The sequence below is a fragment of the Rhinolophus hipposideros genome, assembly GCF_964194185.1.
Source record: "Rhinolophus hipposideros genome assembly, chromosome: 16".
In the NCBI taxonomy this organism is placed as follows: Eukaryota; Metazoa; Chordata; class Mammalia; order Chiroptera; family Rhinolophidae; genus Rhinolophus; species Rhinolophus hipposideros.
The window spans coordinates 28,534,726-28,554,700 of NC_138062.1; the positions used below are offsets into that span (position 1 = coordinate 28,534,726).

General features: G+C 37.8%; 1 protein-coding gene across 10 annotated transcripts in view; it reads left to right on the forward strand.

The window, feature by feature from the left end:
- The window catches only part of RAPGEF2 (Rap guanine nucleotide exchange factor 2), a 213,678-nt gene extending 193,929 nt beyond the window's left edge, over window positions 1-19,749 (forward strand). For 4 of the 10 annotated variants that reach the window (XM_081077835.1, XM_081077837.1, XM_081077842.1 and 1 more), the window contains 14 exons: window positions 1,266-1,423; window positions 2,055-2,295; window positions 3,475-3,858; window positions 5,306-5,517; window positions 5,608-5,731; window positions 6,365-6,388; window positions 7,414-7,637; window positions 9,119-9,325; window positions 10,947-11,099; window positions 11,870-11,992; window positions 13,211-13,436; window positions 14,002-14,561; window positions 16,337-16,630; window positions 17,681-19,749. In XM_081077835.1, coding sequence (XP_080933961.1) covers window positions 1,266-1,423; window positions 2,055-2,295; window positions 3,475-3,858; window positions 5,306-5,517; window positions 5,608-5,731; window positions 6,365-6,388; window positions 7,414-7,637; window positions 9,119-9,325; window positions 10,947-11,099; window positions 11,870-11,992; window positions 13,211-13,436; window positions 14,002-14,561; window positions 16,337-16,630; window positions 17,681-17,706 — 2,956 coding nt within the window. In that variant the 3' untranslated portion in view covers window positions 17,707-19,749. The remainder of the gene's footprint in view (window positions 1-1,265; window positions 1,424-2,054; window positions 2,296-3,474; window positions 3,859-5,305; window positions 5,518-5,607; window positions 5,732-6,364; window positions 6,389-7,413; window positions 7,638-9,118; window positions 9,326-10,946; window positions 11,100-11,869; window positions 11,993-13,210; window positions 13,437-14,001; window positions 14,562-16,336; window positions 16,631-17,680) is intronic. The other 6 variants (XM_081077840.1, XM_081077836.1, XM_081077844.1 and 3 more) reach the window with 3 other exon arrangements.
- Window positions 19,750-19,975: the final 226 nt, after the last annotated feature.

Consider the following 19,975-nt stretch of genomic DNA (forward strand, 5'->3'; position numbering starts at 1 on the left):
GCCTGTGCGAGTGTATGCTTAAATGGAATTTTTTTTTTTTTTGTCGTGGACTTACCTGTAAATTTGGAAGCATTTATAGTAAAATCTTTAATTTTTGCTTTGACTTTAAAAGAAAACTCTTGTCCTTGCTGTTTTTCTTTTATAATTTCCATTTCCCCAAAAAATAAAGAGAAAGGATGCTGCTAGATCTCTTTTTACCATAGCCATTAAAAATAGTTGGAATTATCATCAAACTCTAATGTCTGAAAAACTGACGCTAAATGCCTTAATTTTATTTATGACACCTTGGTTTACATTCCAACCTGAGTATAATTTTCTTTCCTCTTGTTTCAAGGTATTTATAGAAACTAGACAGAATTCTAACCATTTGCTTATGATCTAGTTGTTTTGTAGGTGTGCATGCATATTGTTTTAATTTGATGTTTTGTTTTGCAAACCGTTGACCCTTCAAATCTGGAAATAAGTTTTAATGTATTATTCAATCTTGTTTCAAGAGTTGTCCACAGTAACAGGCTTTTTATAAATGGAAATGAGTTTGTAGCTACCCATAATATGCAGTATTTCTCTGGGAACTTAAATGTATAACTAGAAATTTTGAGTAGAGAATTAAAAGTGAAAGTGAGTCATTGGATTTCCATTGCCTCTTCTTTGATGCTAAGAAGTGTCACTGTGCATCACTGATTTTTATGCTCTGTATAATTAAGAAATAATGTCTGTGTCAGGGTTTATTTGCATTTGACTCTGTAGTGATCTCATTTATTTTTCTGAAATATTGGAGAATGAAATTGGGAGTTTGGATTTTTTTCCCCTCTATTCGTTTTTCTCAATTTCTTCAGTTCTCAAAGATCAGATTATAAAAGAATTTATCATTGTGATGCAGAAGCCATCCATTCAATTCAACAAAATGCACTTTTTTTAAAATGTGCTTTTTCTTAAATCTATTTCCATCAGTAACTAGAGCTTATCCTTTCTTGGATATATTTCTGTATGGAGATACTACTAATATTTGTTATGGTTTGTCTTGTTAAAAAGACAGAGGTTTCAGAGAAACATACTATACACTTACAAAACAGCAAAATAAATTGAGTTGGATACACTTAAGCAATAATTGCTTTTGCAATTTTTAACCAAATTTATTAAAGATATTTTTGCGTTAACTGGGAGTTTGATGAAATCGGGTTTCTTTATGGTCTGTGTCTATTATAGTTGGATGAGTTGTAACATTTTAACTTGCTGATTATTTTCTAATTTTCCTCTTTGTTCAGTGATATTGGGATTGGTCAGTCTCAAGATGACAGCATAGTAGGACTAAGGCAGACAAAGCACATCCCGACTGCATTGCCCGTCAGTGGAACCTTGTCATCCAGTAATCCTGATTTATTGCAGTCTCATCATCGCATTTTAGACTTCAGCACTACCCCTGGTGAGCATTACCCATCCTCCTTTTGTTTTATCCTCGTAATCCTTCTCCTGTGACACAATGGTAATGCTGTAACGTATCTCTCTTGGTTTGGCATGGATTAATCAGATGCTCAGAGTCAGGGTGGACCTTCCATTTCAAGCAGTTGGAACTCGTCCTTTTTTATTCTTGGGAATATTTTGAACAACTATAGGCAAGTTAATCTCCTGAATTTACATTCTCTTTTACAGAATGAAGATAACATACCAGGCAGGCCTTACTAGGTCATATTAAATAAACAGAGTAAAAGGCATATTTTAGGTCAGCTTAATGGGCTTTTCAATATAATAAAGATGAAATTGGGATTTAAATTTTTCAGTTTTTGCTACTAACCCGATGGATCTTGTGGGCCACTGGTGTGTGTTGATGTGTTTGCCTTTGTCTGTAGCTCATTCAGTGATCTTTAGGGGAACAAATGTTCTTGTAACTCGTCAGTATGTTGACTGACTGAATCTCTGGAGAAGAGCTGTAGTAAGGGAGAGGTGAGAGTTTAGTATTATCTTTTCTACAGAGGTTTTTTCCGATGACTGCACTTAACTTTATTCCCATATATTAAACTCCTTTTTGCTTAACGTATAGCTTTTCTTTCCTGCAGACTTGCCAGATCAAGTGCTAAGGGTTTTTAAGGCTGATCAGCAAAGCCGATATATCATGATCAGCAAGGACACCACAGCGAAGGAAGTGGTCATTCAGGCCATCAGGGAGTTTGCTGTGACTGCCACGCCCGATCAGTACTCACTCTGTGAGGTCTCTGTCACACCTGAGGGCGTGATCAAACAAAGAAGACTTCCAGATCAGCTTTCCAAACTTGCTGATAGGATACAACTCAGTGGAAGGTATACAAAACCTATCTTTTTGGATTTGTTTACCACCCCCCGCCCCCACTTCCTGTTTCAAGCCCACATCAAAATCTGAGAGATGAACATTTTCAATGGGTTTTTTAAATGAGTGAGTAACCCTTCAGGTTCAGGTTTTTCTCTCCTTCACCAAGAATTGCTTTCTCACAGTAAATGCACACCAGAAATTTCGACCTTCATAAGGACCCTCTTAACTCTTTCGCTGCAACGCTCAGATGTGTTTTCCTGTGGTTTGCACTGTCCACAACAAAGATGTTTTGTATGCCATAGTTTGTAACGTTTTGCAATAATTTTTTTTCTGTCATCAATCCCATTGGATTCTAATTTATCTATATTTAAATCTAATCGATGTCACTTAGTATGGTTTGAGTATTTTTTGCTAAAATTCAACATAGTGGTGAATTTATTACCATACGACAAAGATTTAAAATATATATATAATGTCATTTATGTACAAAGCAACTCAAAATGTTATTAAATGCATAAAATAGTCAAAATATCAACTTTTTATTTTTTGTGGATTTTTGACACGTTTTGGGAAAAAAAAACAAAAACTTGAAATCATTGCAGCAAAAGAGTTAAGAACTTGTTCAAAACAAGGGTACTGTGACCTGAATGTTTTTAGTGCCCCCTCAATGTGCAAGCATTCACTTCTCAGACTCGCCTGTTAGGACACCAGGCAGGCAGAATGGGAGAGAAAGCCTCATGTAAAGTCACGTTGGATTGCTCCAACTTGAACCCATCAATAGTCACAGATTCTCTCTGGGAAAAATAGAATGATGACCTGTGTCTGATCTCTCCTGCTTCCTTCTCAGAGCCTCGTTCCTTATTTAAACTGAAAATTGTAACGTAGCTATTTTCTGTCATTTTTAACAACAAAAAAGTAAAATATCAAGGAAGCAGGGAAGGACAGCAGAAAAAGGAATTACCACTGGTAGACATAAAATTCCACGTGATTTGTTAGTTTCCATCAGTGACTTCTGGACAGGTGGTTCTGTGATCTGGTGTGGAGGTTAGCAGCTGCGTTCCTGGAGTCAAAAAGAATTCTTCCAGCCTTGGATTCACTGTTCTCTCCAACATTCTATAAAAAGTAGCCTTCTTCTTTCTAGGAATATCATGAGACTCTCTTAGGCTTTGAATTCTGTGGGTTTTTTTTAGATATTACTTGAAAAACAACATGGAAACAGAAACCCTGTGTTCAGATGAAGATGCTCAGGAGTTGCTGAGAGAGAGTCAGATCTCTCTCCTGCAGCTCAGCACCGTGGAAGTCGCCACTCAGCTCTCAATGCGGAATTTTGAGCTCTTCCGCAACATCGAACCTACTGAATATATAGATGACTTATTTAAACTCAAATCGAAAACCAGCTGTGCCAACCTGAAGAAATTTGAGGAAGTCATTAACCAGGAAACGTTTTGGGTAGCATCTGAAATTCTGAGAGAGACGAACCAGCTGAAGAGGATGAAGATCATTAAGCATTTCATCAAGATAGCACTACACTGCAGGGAGTGCAAGAATTTTAACTCCATGTTTGCAATCATCAGGTAAGAGCACATTTGTTCATTTTACAGGGTAAAAAATATGTTTCAATCCAGGAACACTGTATAATTTGTGTAAGTGTGTATCGTAGTTTTTAATTGAATCCTATTAAACAATTCTTCTCTGAATCCCAATCTAATGTTTAACTTAAAAATCTCTTGTATGCTGATTTGAAGCCCAGAAAACTCTGTATTCAGCCACTTTTTTTTTTAAGCTCTATTACCTTGGACAAATTATTTGAACTTCTCTGACCATCAGTTTATTACTCTTTAAAATAACAATATGCCAGAGTTATACTGTTAAAACTCTGTGGATTAAAGTAGATTAAATGATATATAGTAGTCCCCCTTATCCATGGGGTATACGTTCCAAGACTCCCAGTGAATGCCTGAAACCACACATGGTACCGAACCCTAATATATACTATGCTTTTTCTGATACATACATAGCTATGATAAAGTTTAATTTAAAATTAGTCACAGTAAGAGATTGACAACAACTAATAATAAAATAGAACAATTATAACAATATACTGTAATAAAAGTTAATGAATGGCTTTGGGCCATTTTTAAGTAAAGTAAGGGTTACTTGAACACAAACACTGCGACACTGTGACAAACCTACATGGCTACTAAGTGACCAATGGGTGAGGAGCGCATACAGCACAGACACACTGGAAAAGGGGGTAATTCACTTCCCAGAGCGATGGTGTGGGAAGACGTGAGATTTTATCATTCTACTCAGAATGGCACACTATGAATTGTTTATTTTCTGGAATTTTCCATTGGCTATTTTCGTACTGGAGTTGACTGCAAGTAACTGAAATCACGGAAAGTGAAACCGTGGATAAGGGGGACCACTGTAATGAATGTGGAGTTCCATCAGCCAGCCCAAAGAAGATGCCCAGTAAATGTTAATTTTCTTCCCTTGTAAGTGCTTAGATTATGGCTGGAAGGAAATATAAGCTGAAACAATTAGCTAACTTGATGTTGATGGTAATTATTAAATTGGTCATTTCCTCTGGCTAGGAGTTTGATCATATTCTCATTACTATTATGGCTTTTGTTTTATTTTATTACTATAAAATATTTGGCCAGGCTGCTATGTGCCAAGCACCATTCTATGTATGGAGACAAAGCAATGAAACCCTCATGATACTTACATTCTAGTGGTTTTGGTCATAGTAAACAAATTGGGAGACTATAACGGGAGGAAGAGTAAAACTAAAACCTCTTGATCCTGACCCTACTTCCATCTTCCATTGTTATTCCCTAGAATTATTAATATAATAGTTTCTTCTGACTCTTTCTGTAAATTTCTTTTGACTCTTTCTATACAGCATACACACAGGTGTTAATATGTTAATCAATCTACAATGCACTGTTTTACTTCCCTCATTTCATAAGGTTGAGTCTTTTCATTTTATATCATTTTTCCATTTTTTTCTTTCAGTGGCCTAAACCTGGCACCAGTAGCAAGATTGCGAACCACCTGGGAAAAACTTCCCAATAAATACGAAAAGCTATTTCAAGATCTCCAAGACCTGTTTGATCCTTCCAGAAACATGGCAAAATATCGCAATGTCCTCAATAGTCAAAATTTACAACCTCCCATAATCCCTTTATTCCCAGTTATCAAGAAGGATCTCACATTCCTTCATGAAGGTAAATATAAAGGAGAGGATTTCTACCTTCACTTGTGGAAGCATAAAATAAATGCCACATGATTCCCTTTTTCTTCTTTGCCAATTACAGGAAATGACTCAAAAGTTGATGGGCTAGTCAATTTTGAGAAGCTAAGGATGATCGCAAAAGAAATTCGTCATGTTGGCCGAATGGCTTCAGTTAACATGGACCCTGCCCTCATGTTCAGGACTCGGTGAGTGTGTCCTCTTAAGTAGCACCTATGGGTTTAGAGAAGGTTGAGTTTAAAGCTTCCTAATAAATTAGAGAATTGTGTATGTTTATATATGTAGCATGGCAGAGATTGTATTAGGTCATACAGAGAATCTCCATTGAGCTCTAATTTGGAATAAATGTCTTATTCTGCATCAAGAGCACCTTTAACTGTCACCGAAAACAGTTTGTCCTTCAGACGTTTATCCTTCACTTAACAAGAGGCACAATTATTTGTTCCTTATTTTTCAGAACACTGACTTGTAGAGCTAAAACCCATAATTAGTAGTATGAACTAAAATATATAAATAACCCAAACGGTATTTTTTCAATATGCACACAATGGATTTAGCTGTCAGTATAGTAAAAAATGGTTAGTCCAGTGAAGGAGAGAATAGGAGTCAGTCTTTTAGAACAGAATAAAGTAAATGTATGTGTCTTTTGAGCCACATAAATATTTCTGATTAAGTTGTGTGTGTGAGGTGATTATGCAGTTTAATGTTTGTGGGCTTCTTGTACTGCTTATCCAAAAGTCTAGTCCTTTCTTTCTGAGCTTGTGATCTTTCTGTCTCTCTTTCTACACCCATGCTTCAATCTCCATGGCTCTCACTTACAGGAAGAAGAAATGGAGGAGTTTAGGGTAAGTGCTGGAGACGTTGCAGACCCACACACAGTTCTTATTCTGCTCATTGCATTGTTTTCTTACCTGCTATATTTTCTGAAGCTTTGCATTTTTGCATTTTTTTCTTAACCCTCTTGCTCTAGCAGAATTTCAGTTGACAAACTGACTTCAAGTTTAATCTGTTGGGGCTTTTGCTTTTGACGTCATGATCCATGAGAGCTGTGAAATGATTGATGATTGGTCTGGGGACCTGTAGGTCAGGCATGCTTCTCAGCTTTCAGAAAGATTTTATTTTAATAATATTTCTGTGTTTTAAAATGAGAAAAGCCTAAAGTGGGGTGAGGGGAGGAAGGAAAATTGTGCAATTTAAATACGATTGCACAGATATTTGAGAAGTCAATATATGTAATGTAAAAGGTGTGCCCCTAGGTGTTAAAATGAAATTTTTTACAGCTCAACTAACTACTGTTTTCATTCTATAAACCAATTCTTTTTGAAAATAATTCTTAACAATTCATGTGCTAGTTTCTATACATAAATGTTTACATTTGCATGTCCATTTTATTAACAGTTTGACCATATTACTTAAGAAACTCACTACATTTAACCCAAGGAATAAGAAAACAATTGTAAACATTGTAGCTATTTGTTTTAAATCTGTGTAAAACATCCTCTTTTGGAGAAGTAAATTTAATATAAGTCCTAATTGTAACTATATTCTTGCATGAGCTTTTATGTATAATTACTATTATTTGCTGGCTTCTGTGAGAGGGGACTGCCTTGAATGCTCTATAGATGTGAAAAGTAAAATTTCCTAGTTAGAGCAGAACAGGTGCCAGACATATATAGGTATGTATGTAGGATTCTTTTTTAACTTTAAGAAAATTGCATTATTCTATATTACTTTGTGTAGCAGTTTACTTACCAGAATGAAGCATGTGACGTTTTGAACATAGAATATTTATATAAGTCTTGGCACGTTTCAAATGCAGTAATCCCATGCTAGAGTGAGCTGCATATCTATCTACCTTTCCATCTTCCAGGTCTCTCAGCCAGGGTAGTACAAATGCAACAGTGCTAGATGTTGCTCAGACAGGTGGTCATAAAAAGCGGGTACGCCGTAGTTCCTTTCTCAATGCCAAAAAGCTTTATGAAGATGCCCAAATGGCTCGGAAAGTGAAGCAGTACCTGTCCAATTTGGAGCTAGAAATGGATGAGGAGAGTCTTCAGACGTTATCACTGCAGTGTGAGCCGGCAACCAACACATGTGAGTCTTTCCTTACGGCGGCTGCAGAATCCGATGGGATTGCAGACCTGTTTCCTGGACAGTGGTGCGGGCGGTGACAAAATACGGCTTAGCACAGAGGGGGAATAGCATCTTGAGACCTACCAGCTTTCCCCTTGAAGAGGGCTGTTGAAGACCATGCAGCACTGTCCGAGGCTAGGCCTCATGTGCAGCTGGGCGAGTGTGGGGAGGATGGCACTGCAGACTTATTTAGGATGACTGTTGTGCTGGTTTCATCCCAACACAGCCCACAGGCAGGCAGAGGACACCCGGGTGGATGCATCTCCCATTCGTATCCCTACTTGTTTCACACAGATACTCCCAAGCGATAGGCCAGCTGAGAGGGGGGAGGCGTCCACCAGGTCAGAGCAACACAGAACTAGGTATACTGACTGCCTTTCACTCCCTCAGCCCAGACAGCACCCAGTATGCAGTGCATCGCCACGTAAAGCAGTACTTCTGCTACACGGGGAACCACAGCTCAGCCTAATATGTAGCTTCCCGGACTTGAAACATTTGGCCAGGCTAGAAATGGGGGCAGTTTTCTCTTTATTGCATCTGAGTCTGTAAGACAGAGGTATTTTCCATTTAGGACACAATTGGGTCTTTTATGGGCAGGTTGGACAATAACTAATGTAGAATGTAATGTTAGATAGATAACTAGAAGGAAATTCAGGTTATTCAGAGTTATCCAGGACACTGTAAAGGCTCTTGTGTCATGATGAAGAAGAGCTTGTCCTCCGAAGTCAGATTGGTCTGATTTCCAGTCCTGTTTGTTTGTCGTCCTGGCCGTGTCACCTTTGGCAAGTTACCTGAGCTCCCAAATCCTTAGCTTCTTTATGTGTAAAATAGAGGAAGTATACATATGTCACTGAGTTGTTTTTTAACACTGGTATGCTATATATACAGCACTTAATTGTCCTAGTCAATTGGTTTGCCTTCTCTCTGCCATGGAATTACACACTCAGTATAATACTCAAGCAGTATTGGCTGCATTAGGTAGTATTAGAGCTAAATTAGATAATTCTACCTCATACGAGAGAGAATTTCATACTAAAAAGATGGCAGTTAATACCATTTATTAAATAAAAACTAACCTCATATATGTCAAGGAATTTTGGACACTATTTTAGAAAAATGGTGTATTATGTGTAAAATATATGTATGCACATATCGTACTATGCACATTTTTCTGTTTTTATTTGTGGTATTTAATAGTATAATCATCCTCTGAGACAGCTAGTTTGATGAAGTAAATATCTGTGTCCTGTCACGCCCTTAATATTTTCGGTCACAAGGTTTCACTTCCTGCCCCCATCCCTGTCTTTTGTGTAGGCAACAGGAACAGGGAGACATGTAGTATTCTTAGTGCAGAAAACGCGCGTGGGGTGCTAAAAGGATCTGGTATGTAGCTACTAACATCTTACATTTCTTGTTCTATTTTCAAACCAAATCATGATCAGTACCTAAGAATCCTGGTGACAAAAAGCCTGTCAAAACTGAGACCTCCCCGGTGGCTCCAAGGGCAGGGTCACAGCAGAAAGCGCAGCCACAGCCACAGCTCCAACAACCGCAGCCACCCCATAAAGTCAGCCAAGGACTGCAGGTTCCTGCCGTGTCCCTTTATCCTTCACGAAAGAAAGTGCCGGTGAAGGATCTCCCACCCTTTGGTAGGTGATTAAATTCACAACCTCTCTTGGTGCTATTTCCTGGTCATGCTTTTCAGATTAGGAAAAAATGCTTCGCTTGGATAACTTCATCTAATGTTCCCGAGTCTCCCCCCTGATTTGCTACCTCTTGACAAAGCATTAATGTTCAACAAGCTAAAGTTGACTTTTGCCCATGGAAAGGACTGAACGTATAAAGCATCTCATTTAATCGTGCTCATTTTTCATGGTGGGGGCTCAGGGGCATGAAATGGTGGGGATGATGCTTTTATGTATTTAATTTTAAATGAGTACAGAAATTTAAAGTAGTTTTACCTTATGATCAATGAATTACTGGGATTTAGGCAGACGATTTCTAAGTGAAATGATTTGTCTGGAGGTGAATTCTTATTTATTGACTCCCTGACACTGTAACTTGGGGTGGGGTGTGGTGAGGGTCATACAATTAATTCCTGGATGTCAAGGAGCCAAACCATGCTTCATCTTTTCTGTTAAAAGTAATAGATCTCCTAGTTTAGTTTCTTTGTGTAAATGATAAAACAAAATTATTTTTCATAAAAGGTACTGGTGTTTTTCTACATATATGTGAAAGGAAACACTGTTACTAAAAGGAAAGGAATTTTTAAAAAAACTGGTAGCAAACAGTTTATTTAGATAAAATAGTATATTGATAACTAAGGTAGTTCCTGCCCAGTTACAACCGGTCCTTATGATTTGAGCAAGAGTTTTTTATAGTACATCCTTCATATACTCTATCTTTGCTGGTTCCTACTGATCAGCAAGTGTCCCATTTGTTGGGCTTAAAGGAAGAGAGAAAAAAATACCTTTACTTGACTTCCCCTTTCAAATATTTGTATTGCTCCCCCTATCAAAAACAAACTGAATAGCATGTTTCTTGACCACTATTTCCCGAGTAGTCTGACTTCTGTTTCCTCTTCTACACTGAACATCTTATATCAAAGTTACTTAGTCTTTCTTTTAGCAAAATATAGCCTATTAGCCCAAATGTAGGTACTATATAAAACTATCTCCCACTTTCCCAGAGAGAATATCTCTCAAAATATTTTTAGGCCTCTTTGAATCTATGAACTTTACAAATGAGGATGTAATACTCATCATCATGTGCCTTCTTATGATAATTAAAAACAAACATTTAAAGTTACTTAATATAAAATATTAATTCAGAGATGCTGCGTACTCTGGCAGATATCAGTCAGAAACAAATTGCAGGTATCTTGTGTCTTCTATAAGCTTACTGTCTATACCAGGGGTGTCCAAACTGTGGCCTACGGGCCAACTGCGGCCCGCAATCCATTTTTTATTGGCCCGCAGCAAATTCCAAAAATATATTTAGTTTACTTAAATAAACCAGGTGAGGCAATATGTACTTCACCTCAAGTGAGTGGCCCGGCTGTTTGTGTATTTTACCGAATATGGCCCTTGGTGAAAAACGTTGAAAAAAGTTTGGATACCCCTGGTCTATACTGTGAAGAGTACAAATTGTAAATGCATTGAAACTAAATGTAATATTAAATCTTAATACAAAAAAAAGTTTTTTAGTTATTAATGCTATTTCTTTTCAGTCTTGAAAATACACATTTAAGTTATTTTCTTTCTGTTGTAGGCATAAACTCTCCACAAGCTTTAAAGAAAATTCTTTCTTTGTCTGAAGAAGGAAGTCTGGAACGTCATAAAAAACAAGCAGAAGATACGATATCAAATGCGTCTTCGCAGCTTTCTTCTCCTCCCACTTCTCCACAAAGTTCTCCAAGGAAAGGTAAAGCTAAATTACTTACTGTTTCCCTTTATAGCAATCTATATATTTCAGCTATAATAAATTGCAGATTTACCTAGTATATCATTTTTGATGTTACAGAGTCATTTAAAATGATCTAATATATAACAATCGATGGGTTTTTTTCCCTCTCAGTTTAAAAATTTGGAAGAATTTTGGCATTTTTAAAATATTATACTTGTAGTAAATAGTGTTAAACTTATAAATATAAATACCTTTAAGTTTTTTATTTATTGTAAGTGTGGAAATAATTCTTTTTACGCTGAAAGCTGTTCTAACTAAATATGATAATACAACATCAGTTACAGAGTAGGGAGCTTTAGAAACATAAGAAAAACTAATACCTTCCTGATTTATTTTTTCATTGTATTAACATGGGTCTTGATTTACCTTTTTTGTTGCTACCTTGTTTTATTTTGAAAGAGATTAAATTTTAAGCAGTCAAACTTTCCTCCCTATGTTGATATCTTCTTATAGTAAAATAGTAGATAATTTTCTGCCACGTAACCCTCCAGGTTACTTTCTTTTCGTGCCCTTTAATTGAATGGGTGTAAGCCAATGATGAATGCTAAGACAGTTTTCCCTAGAGGAAGGCCAAAAAGATTAATAAATTGTGAGATTTCACTGAAGCAACATATACCTCTTCTGTTTTACTTTTTAGATATTTCAGTCACCTGCATTTTGTGTGGGTGTCGGTCTCTACTGTCCTTGTAAATGGATATATCTAAATTCTTCTCTCATCCTGTTGTCAGGTGGCAGTGGCAATCAACTGAGATCTTTTGGCTCCGGGCAATTGGACTTAACCAGTTCCTCCTCTTCTCTTGGAAGTGAGAACAGTAACAAGAATAACAATGCACCACGGACCTGTGGGATAGGTGGGGTTTATAGAACCAAAAACAGGGTGGGAAAGAGAGGAATCATCTCATTAGTTAAGGAAAATGGGAAAATTCCTCTAAATGTCAAGGGCTCCATCTGAGTGATTCTTTTCTCTAGAGATATTTTCTTGAGCAGACTGTTCAGGGAAGGCTTTAAATCTTGTCGGTCAGAACTTGTGGTATGGTTTATAAAAAGACATTTCATAGGTGAAGACATTAAATCTTATCAAGACCTGTGCAACCTTTAAAAAATAAATCAGGAATTAACAATTTACTAAAAGGATGGGGAAGTACTCTTTAGAGAGTAAATTAGCAACATTTAGTTGCTCCACATTTAACATTTATATTAGGTAAGGTGCATTGAAAAATTTGCATTGCATATATATAATCATATAAAATCAATACTCTAAGTATCATGAGATCCTTAGTAATGTAAAAAAATGAGTACTGAGAAAGAAGATTTGGATTTTTTTTCATTAAAAATATCAAAATAAGCCTTTGCCTTTGTGATTTTCAAAATTATTTTTAACAACAAAGGGAGTTAAGGGTCCTTCAGGTCAAAAAATGGATATCCGTTTAGACATTTTTAAATGATGGTCTAAGGAGAAAATAGAGATTTTGTTACATTACATCCTTCAAAACAAATGGAGTTTATACAGTTTGTCCACTATATTATTAATGTTAGAAAAACCAAATGGCAGAAATCCAAAGATATTTTCTTCAGCTTTTATTTCTTATTCTTATATGTCCACTTAAATTACAGGTATAATACATATTTCCAGTTGAATTAGTCTGTGCCATAAAAACAGTTGGAAATGAGATTACTGACTTGGTTTGCAGTTTGAAAGAAAATATACTTTTAAATCTGATCGTAGTTACTCTTCATCGTTCCTTTTCTATAAACTAATAATAGCACAATTTGTATTAAATGTAGCTAAGAATAGTGGAGCAGTGCCATGATTTCTGCATCATTTCCTGGCTCGCCTAACAGTGTTTCCTTTTTTCCTCTCTAAACTTTCATTAAGCAAGTTAAGCTTCATTTGAGTAACTGATCTTTATCTCAGTTACCTGCTCTCCACAAGTAAAAGGATTCCCCCCCCCCCCACTTCAATGGTGATACCTTTGGCCTTCATTTTGTTTTTGCTTCTATTTGGTAGACTTCGGTTATATGTGATAAACATATAGCATCTAATTGACATACTTGTATTTCCCATGCAGGCTATACTTTGGCTCCCAGTGGTACTGTGGATAATTTTTCAGATTCTGGTCACAGTGAAATTTCTTCACGATCCAGTATCGTCAGCAATTCTTCCTTCGACTCAGTGCCAGTCTCGCTGCATGACGAGAGGCGTCAGCGGCATTCTGTCAGCATCGTGGAAACAAACCTGGGTGTGGGCAGGACGGAAAGGCGGCCCATGATTGAACCTGACCAGTACAGCTTAGGGTAGGCGCCTTTTCGTTAGTGTTCTTTTTCATTCTTTCTTCCATCTTTTAAGAATAAGTCCTTTTTTCTAGATGTATATTTCTATTTATTTTACACAGCGCCTAAGAACTTTTCTCCCATCCAAGTTACTAATTTTCACAGTTTCTAGATGATTAAATCCCATGCTATTTTTGTTGTGCTTGTTGAGTACGATGTATTCTTGTTGATGGGAGTATAGTGAGTTGTTCTGTGCTGAAGGCAGAGGGTGACTTTAGGATGTACCTCAGTTCTTTTGTATGAACTGTCTTTGTAAAATAATCAGATTACATCGAGCCTCGTAAGGAACATGATCCTTTAGTATAAGTAAGTAATTGGGGTTTTTCCCCCCCTCTTTATTTTATGGTAACGACAAGGTGAGAAAATTGGAAGTGGCAGAATTGGCCACTAGAATGCAGTTCGGTGGTACTTTCATCCTATCCCTGGGATGAAGGAAAGCCACCTTTCTAGGAAGAAGTGTTTTGGTTTTATCATAGGTTTGTTAGTTAACAGTCTCGCTTTTTCCTTTTCATTTCTTTTGACCACTTAGGTCCTACGCACCAACGTCTGAGAGTCGGGGTTTATATGCCACAGCTACAGTAATCTCTTCTCCAAGCACAGAGGAGCTTTCCCAAGACCAGGGGGATCGGGCTTCACTCGATGCTGCTGACAGTGGCCGTGGGAGCTGGACCTCATGCTCAAGTGGTTCCCATGATAATATACAGACCATCCAGCACCAGAGAAGCTGGGAAACGCTTCCATTCGGGCACACTCACTTTGATTATTCAGGGGATCCTGCAAGTGGATGGGCCTCAAGCAGCCATATGGACCAAATTATGTTTTCTGATCATAGCACAAAATATAACAGGCAAAATCAAAGTGGAGAGAGTCTTGAACAAGCCCAATCCCGGGCAAGCTGGGCCTCTTCCACAGGCTACTGGGGAGAAGACTCAGAAGGTGACACAGGCACAATAAAGCGAAGGGGTGGGAAAGATGTTTCCATTGAAGCTGAAAGCAGCAGCATACCATCTGTGACCACAGAAGAAACCAAACCTGTTCCCATGCCTGCCCACATAGCTGTGACATCGACTACTGCAAAGGGACTTATCGGTAAGCTGATTGGAGACTTTGGCATGTCTGGCTCATGGCTTTCATCTAATTTATTTCAAAAGTAAAAATCATGTGTTTGTGGTTTTTTTCCTCATTTTGTCCTCTTCCCTCCTCCCCCCCATTGCTGTATAGGGCTTGAAATGAATAGTGGTTAAGAGCCCAGTTCTCTTGTCAGGTACATATACATGCTTTCCAACATACTATACATTCAATACATCTTAGCTATCAGGATCAGTAGCTTGTCATTATGGATATTTTCTGGTCTCGTATTGATCTTTTTAGCTGAAAATTATCAGGAAGGATGGACATTGTAGAGGAAGAATTTGCTTAGTTGAAACTTTGAAATATTTTATTATTCTATTTTGTTCCCTTGAATTGTATTTAAAACTTTATACTTTTCATATTTAACCATCTTCTATTGATTTTTGTTACACAGAGAAATTGTTTCTGCGCTAAACGGATTTTCTCTGTACGTTATGGAACAAGGCAAAGAGTGCTCAGAGAAAACGTAAAGCTTACATAGTAGTCAGGCAGATTGGAGTTGCAATCACTGTTTTGCCACTTTCCTAGCTTTGTGGCCTTGAGCAAGGAACAGAACTATGTCTGTTTCCTCATCTGTAAAATGAGTTTAACAATTTCTACTAATACCCCTCAGCTGGTGTGAGGATTAAAGGAGTTCTCTGAGAAGCATTTAGAACCGCACCCAGATAGTAACTGCTAAGTGCCTGATAGATGCTGTTGCTTTGCTATGCTTTCTGTTGCTTCTCATGTTCCCTTAGTCCTACCGGGGTGTGTTTTCTATGGCGTATTTAACGTCTGTATAATTGAAGTGTGGGAACAAATTCTAGGAGATAGAGTGAGAAGTTCTGGAGTATAATCATTACAGACATCGCTTTGATTAGTAGGGAAATTGTAGTTATTTTACTATAAATAGTCATGGATGGGTGTCCAATTTAATATCCTTTCAACATGAACAAGGAGATGACAGTTAATACCTATTCTTAGGTTGCAAATTTTAAAGCACTTTCTTTTAACCAACTAATACTCAGACTTTTTTATTGCAAAGGATAGAAGAATTATTTTCCGTTCCGAATGGTTCAGTCTAGAAAGTTCAAGAAAATAAAACATTGATTTTACTTACATTTACAAATTGCATGTTCTAGGTCATGAACATTAATAAAAGGATTTTTTAAGAAAAATACATACACGGAGTTTTGGAGTTTTTAAATTTGCATTTTTTTAAAACTACTTTTTCAAATTTATTTTGATTCACTGTTTTCTGAAGTGAGGCCCAAGACCGGAAGTAACATGGAATTGATTCCTGCCTGATTGATTTCTGATAAGGGTAAATGCCCAGCAAAGAGGGAATAGCCTGGCTTGTTCATGGGGCTGGCGAGTATGCCACTTTTACCAGGCTAACTGCTAGCATGTCACGGGCATACTACTGGGTACCTTTTACGTTTTCCCTTTGCTTAATCTTTCCAGTAAACCCGAGGATTCTATGTTAACCTTATTACTGTTTTATTAAGACAAGTAAGACAAGTTTTGAACGTTTGTTTAAAATAAGTTTCGCCACACAGAGAGAACTGTTGAGAATACTCGCTTCGGTTAGCATGTCACCCCCCACCTCTATCCCATACCACACACAATCACATTTGCTTATTACACGGTATGTGCTGTCGTAATGATTATTCGACAGGTTTTCATGCACATGCGTGGCATGAAATACTCTTCGACGACATTTTTAATGGCTCGTTCATTTGTCTTCACTGTAGCGCGAAAGGAGGGCAGGTATCGAGAGCCCCCACCCACCCCTCCAGGCTACATCGGAATCCCCATCGCTGACTTCCCAGAAGGGGCTGCCCATCCAACAAGGAAACCTCCGGACTACAACGTGGCGCTTCAGCGGTCTCGGATGGTCGCCCGCCCGGCTGACACGGCCGGGCCTTCCCCCGCGCAGCATCCTGCGAGCGGCAGGCCGGTCAACAAGCCGCAGTGGCATAAGCCCAACGAGTGCGACCCGCGCCTCACCCCCTATCAGTCTCAAGGGTTTTCCGCCGAGGAGGACGGTACATACGCCTTCTTAAAACCCTAACGTTAGATGTGTTCGCTCATGCTACTTGTTTCTGTTTTTTGTGGGTTTTTTTTTTTTATGGAGATTTTTTATTTTTCACTTTAGATATATGAATATGATGAATTATATTAATACATTTTTTTTTAAATTTATTGGGGTGACATTTGTTAGTGTTTCTGTTTTCTTAACACGGCGATCACCTGTGTCTTTAGCCATGTACTACACACAAAGAACATTTTCCTATGCAGAGTTCCAAATTTAGGGTTCAAGCTTTTGACCACTTTCTCTGTGTGAGTTGTTTGTGTTTTGTGTGTTTGTTTTCTAAATGGCTTAAGAAATACCAGAGATTGCAGAAGTGGTCACTTGTCCAGGTGTGTACGTGGCTGGATTTCTTTCCTAATTCTTAGCGCTCTGTGGTAATATTATAGTTGGACTTCTAATGAGGTCCAAGTGAAAGCCTGATAAGAAATACATTTCTCTATTTTTTGGCCTGCCTTTTATAAACCTACCTGGCTATGCTAGATTGAGGATGAAGAGGGAGATATGCCCCCCCACCCCTTTTCTTTTTTTAAGTTTCGATTTTTAACATGTTTTAGTACACAAATAATCATTACAGAAAAAAGAAAACACAAAAATGAAAATTACTTATAATCCTGCCACTGGGCAGATAACCGCTATGAACATTTTGTACATATCCCAGACTTCTTCATGTGTATGTAACTCTATTATAAAAAATAAAAATCACATGCTGTTTTATATCTTTTTTCAATGAATTAACTTTCCAATCAATAAATACACAGTGTATCTATTTTTGTAGTGTATATATATTCAAAGATATGTATCAGATATACTTTAGTTTTAAATTTCTTTTTTATTATTAACCGTTACCTAGGAAAGGACACAAGGATTTTAAGTGAAGAATACTAAAAAGAATAGCCATGGTCTGTTTTTATTTAGCACATCAGTGAACATATTCTCTCTCAGCACATGAAACAAATTCTTGCTCATTGATTTTCTTTTTTGCTTTCCTGGTTTGTGTTTGCAGACGATGAACAAGTATCTGCTGTTTGAGGCACAGGCGTTTCTGGATCCAGCGTGAGCCACCTCCAAGGACAACACAGCATTGGAGCCTTGGAACTCACCTTCTGAGGATGGTGGACCAGTTTGCCTCCTTCCCTGCCTTAAAAGCAGCATGGGGCTTCTTCTCCCCTTCTTCCTTTCCCCTTTGCATGTGAAATACTGTGAAGAAATCGCCCTGGCACTTTTCAGACTTTGTTGCTTGAAATGCACAGCGCAGCCATCTTCACGTTCCCGCTGTTGCTGCCTGCCACGTCACAGTATCATTCCAAATTCCAAGATCATCACGACAAGATGATTCACTCTGGCTGCACTTCTCAAAGCCTGGAAGGATTTTTTTTAAATCTTCCTTTTCGATTTCCATCCAGTCCTAGCACTTGGTCTCATTGGGATGATGAGAAACGCTAGCCATTGAACTTCATGGGGCCTTTAACCCACCAAGGAGGATGAAGAAAAACAATGAAATCCTTTGAGTACAGTGCTTGTCCACTTGTTTACAATGTTCTCCCCCCCCCCTTTTTTTTTAAATGAGTTTAAAGATTGTGTTCCGAGAGTAAATGTTATATCCATTTAATGATTACAGTATTATTTTGAACCTTTAAGTAGGGTTGCCAGCCTGGGTTTCTAAAAAAAACCAAATATGCCGGACAGGGTGTGGTCACACCAAGAAGAGGGGAAGACCTGGCTTGCGACCCTGTCTTCCCATGTCCTTCTGGCCTCACCCGTGAAGTGCCCTATCTTGGAGAAGTATAAAATGTTAGCCAATTACTTAGATACCAAGACACCCCATCCACGCCTTCCCCAGTGGGTGGGGTTCTTCTATAAAACTGTTTGCACATGGCCAGGGGAGGGAACTAGGACTTTTGTGTCCTTTGTCTGAGCCTTATGGAGTGTAGGACAGTGTCATTTGAGGGCATGTCCTGCTCCATTGAGATGGATGGCAAACCCCATTTTTTTTAAGTTATGTTTCTTTGATTTTATTTTGTTAATTTAGTTTTAGAGATTTTTTTTTTTGTGTTTGTTTTTAAAGAGAAACATTTATAACTGGATAGCATTGCAGTGAAAGCAGCTTGGGATGTTGAAGCTAATGCCAGCTGTTAATACTGCTCTTTCAAGACAGCCTCCCTTTATTGAATTGGCATTAGGGACTAAACAAGCCATTGCCATGATAAAAGATCAAAAACCTGGTTAGGTATGCCAGCCTTTGCAAGGTGGGTTAGTCACCAAAGACTAACCGCTAAGTGGCTGCGCTAAGTGGCTCTATGACAGAGAAGGCCTAAGTGTAGCAACCACCTGCTCACAGCTGCTATTAACCCTATAATGACTGAAATGACCCCTCCACTCTATTTTTGTGTTGTTTTTGCACAGACTCCGGAAAAGTGAAGGCTGCCAATCCGAGTAGTACTCAAATGTGAGGAACTGCTGGTCTTGGATTTTTTTTCCATTAAATTCAGCTGATCATATTGATCAGTAGATAAACGTAAATAGCTTCAAATTTTAAAAGTCGAATTGCAGTGTTTTTTTCACTGTATCAAACAATGTCAGTGCTTTATTTAATAATTCTCTTCTGTATCATGGCATTTGTCTACTTGCTTATATATTACATTGTCAATTATGCATTTGTAATTTTACATGTAATATGCATTATTTGCCAGTTTTATTATATAGGCTATGGACCTCATGTGCATATAGAAAGACAGAAACCTAGCTCTACCACAAGTTGCACAAATGTTATCTAAGCATTAAGTAATTGTAGAACATAGGACTGCTAATCTCAGTTCGCTCTGTGATGTCAAGTGCAGAATGTACAATTAACTGGTGATTTCCTCATACTTTTGATACTACTTGTACCTGTATGTCTTTTAGAAAGACATTGGTGGAGTCTGTATCCCTTTTGTATTTTTAATACAATAATTGTACATATTGGTTATATTTTTGTTGAAGATGGTAGAAATGTACTATGTTTATGCTTCTACATCCAGTTTGTACAAGCTGGAAAATAAATAAATATAACATAAAGCCTTGTCTATATTCTTAATGAATCGTGCATGATTTTCATTATCAAAGTGTAAGAAAGCCCTTGGGTCTCACAAAAAGATTAAGTCCTCAGGAGGCTGAGGAGACAGCCTATTTAGCCTACAAACGGCCCAGTAGCCCAGTCTTTTCTGTAGCTTTCTGTTGATTCAGAAGAAAGAAATCAATATCATTGATGTTAGACCAAACCATGTTCAAAACTCACGGTGTTTCTTGAAACTCAGTGAAA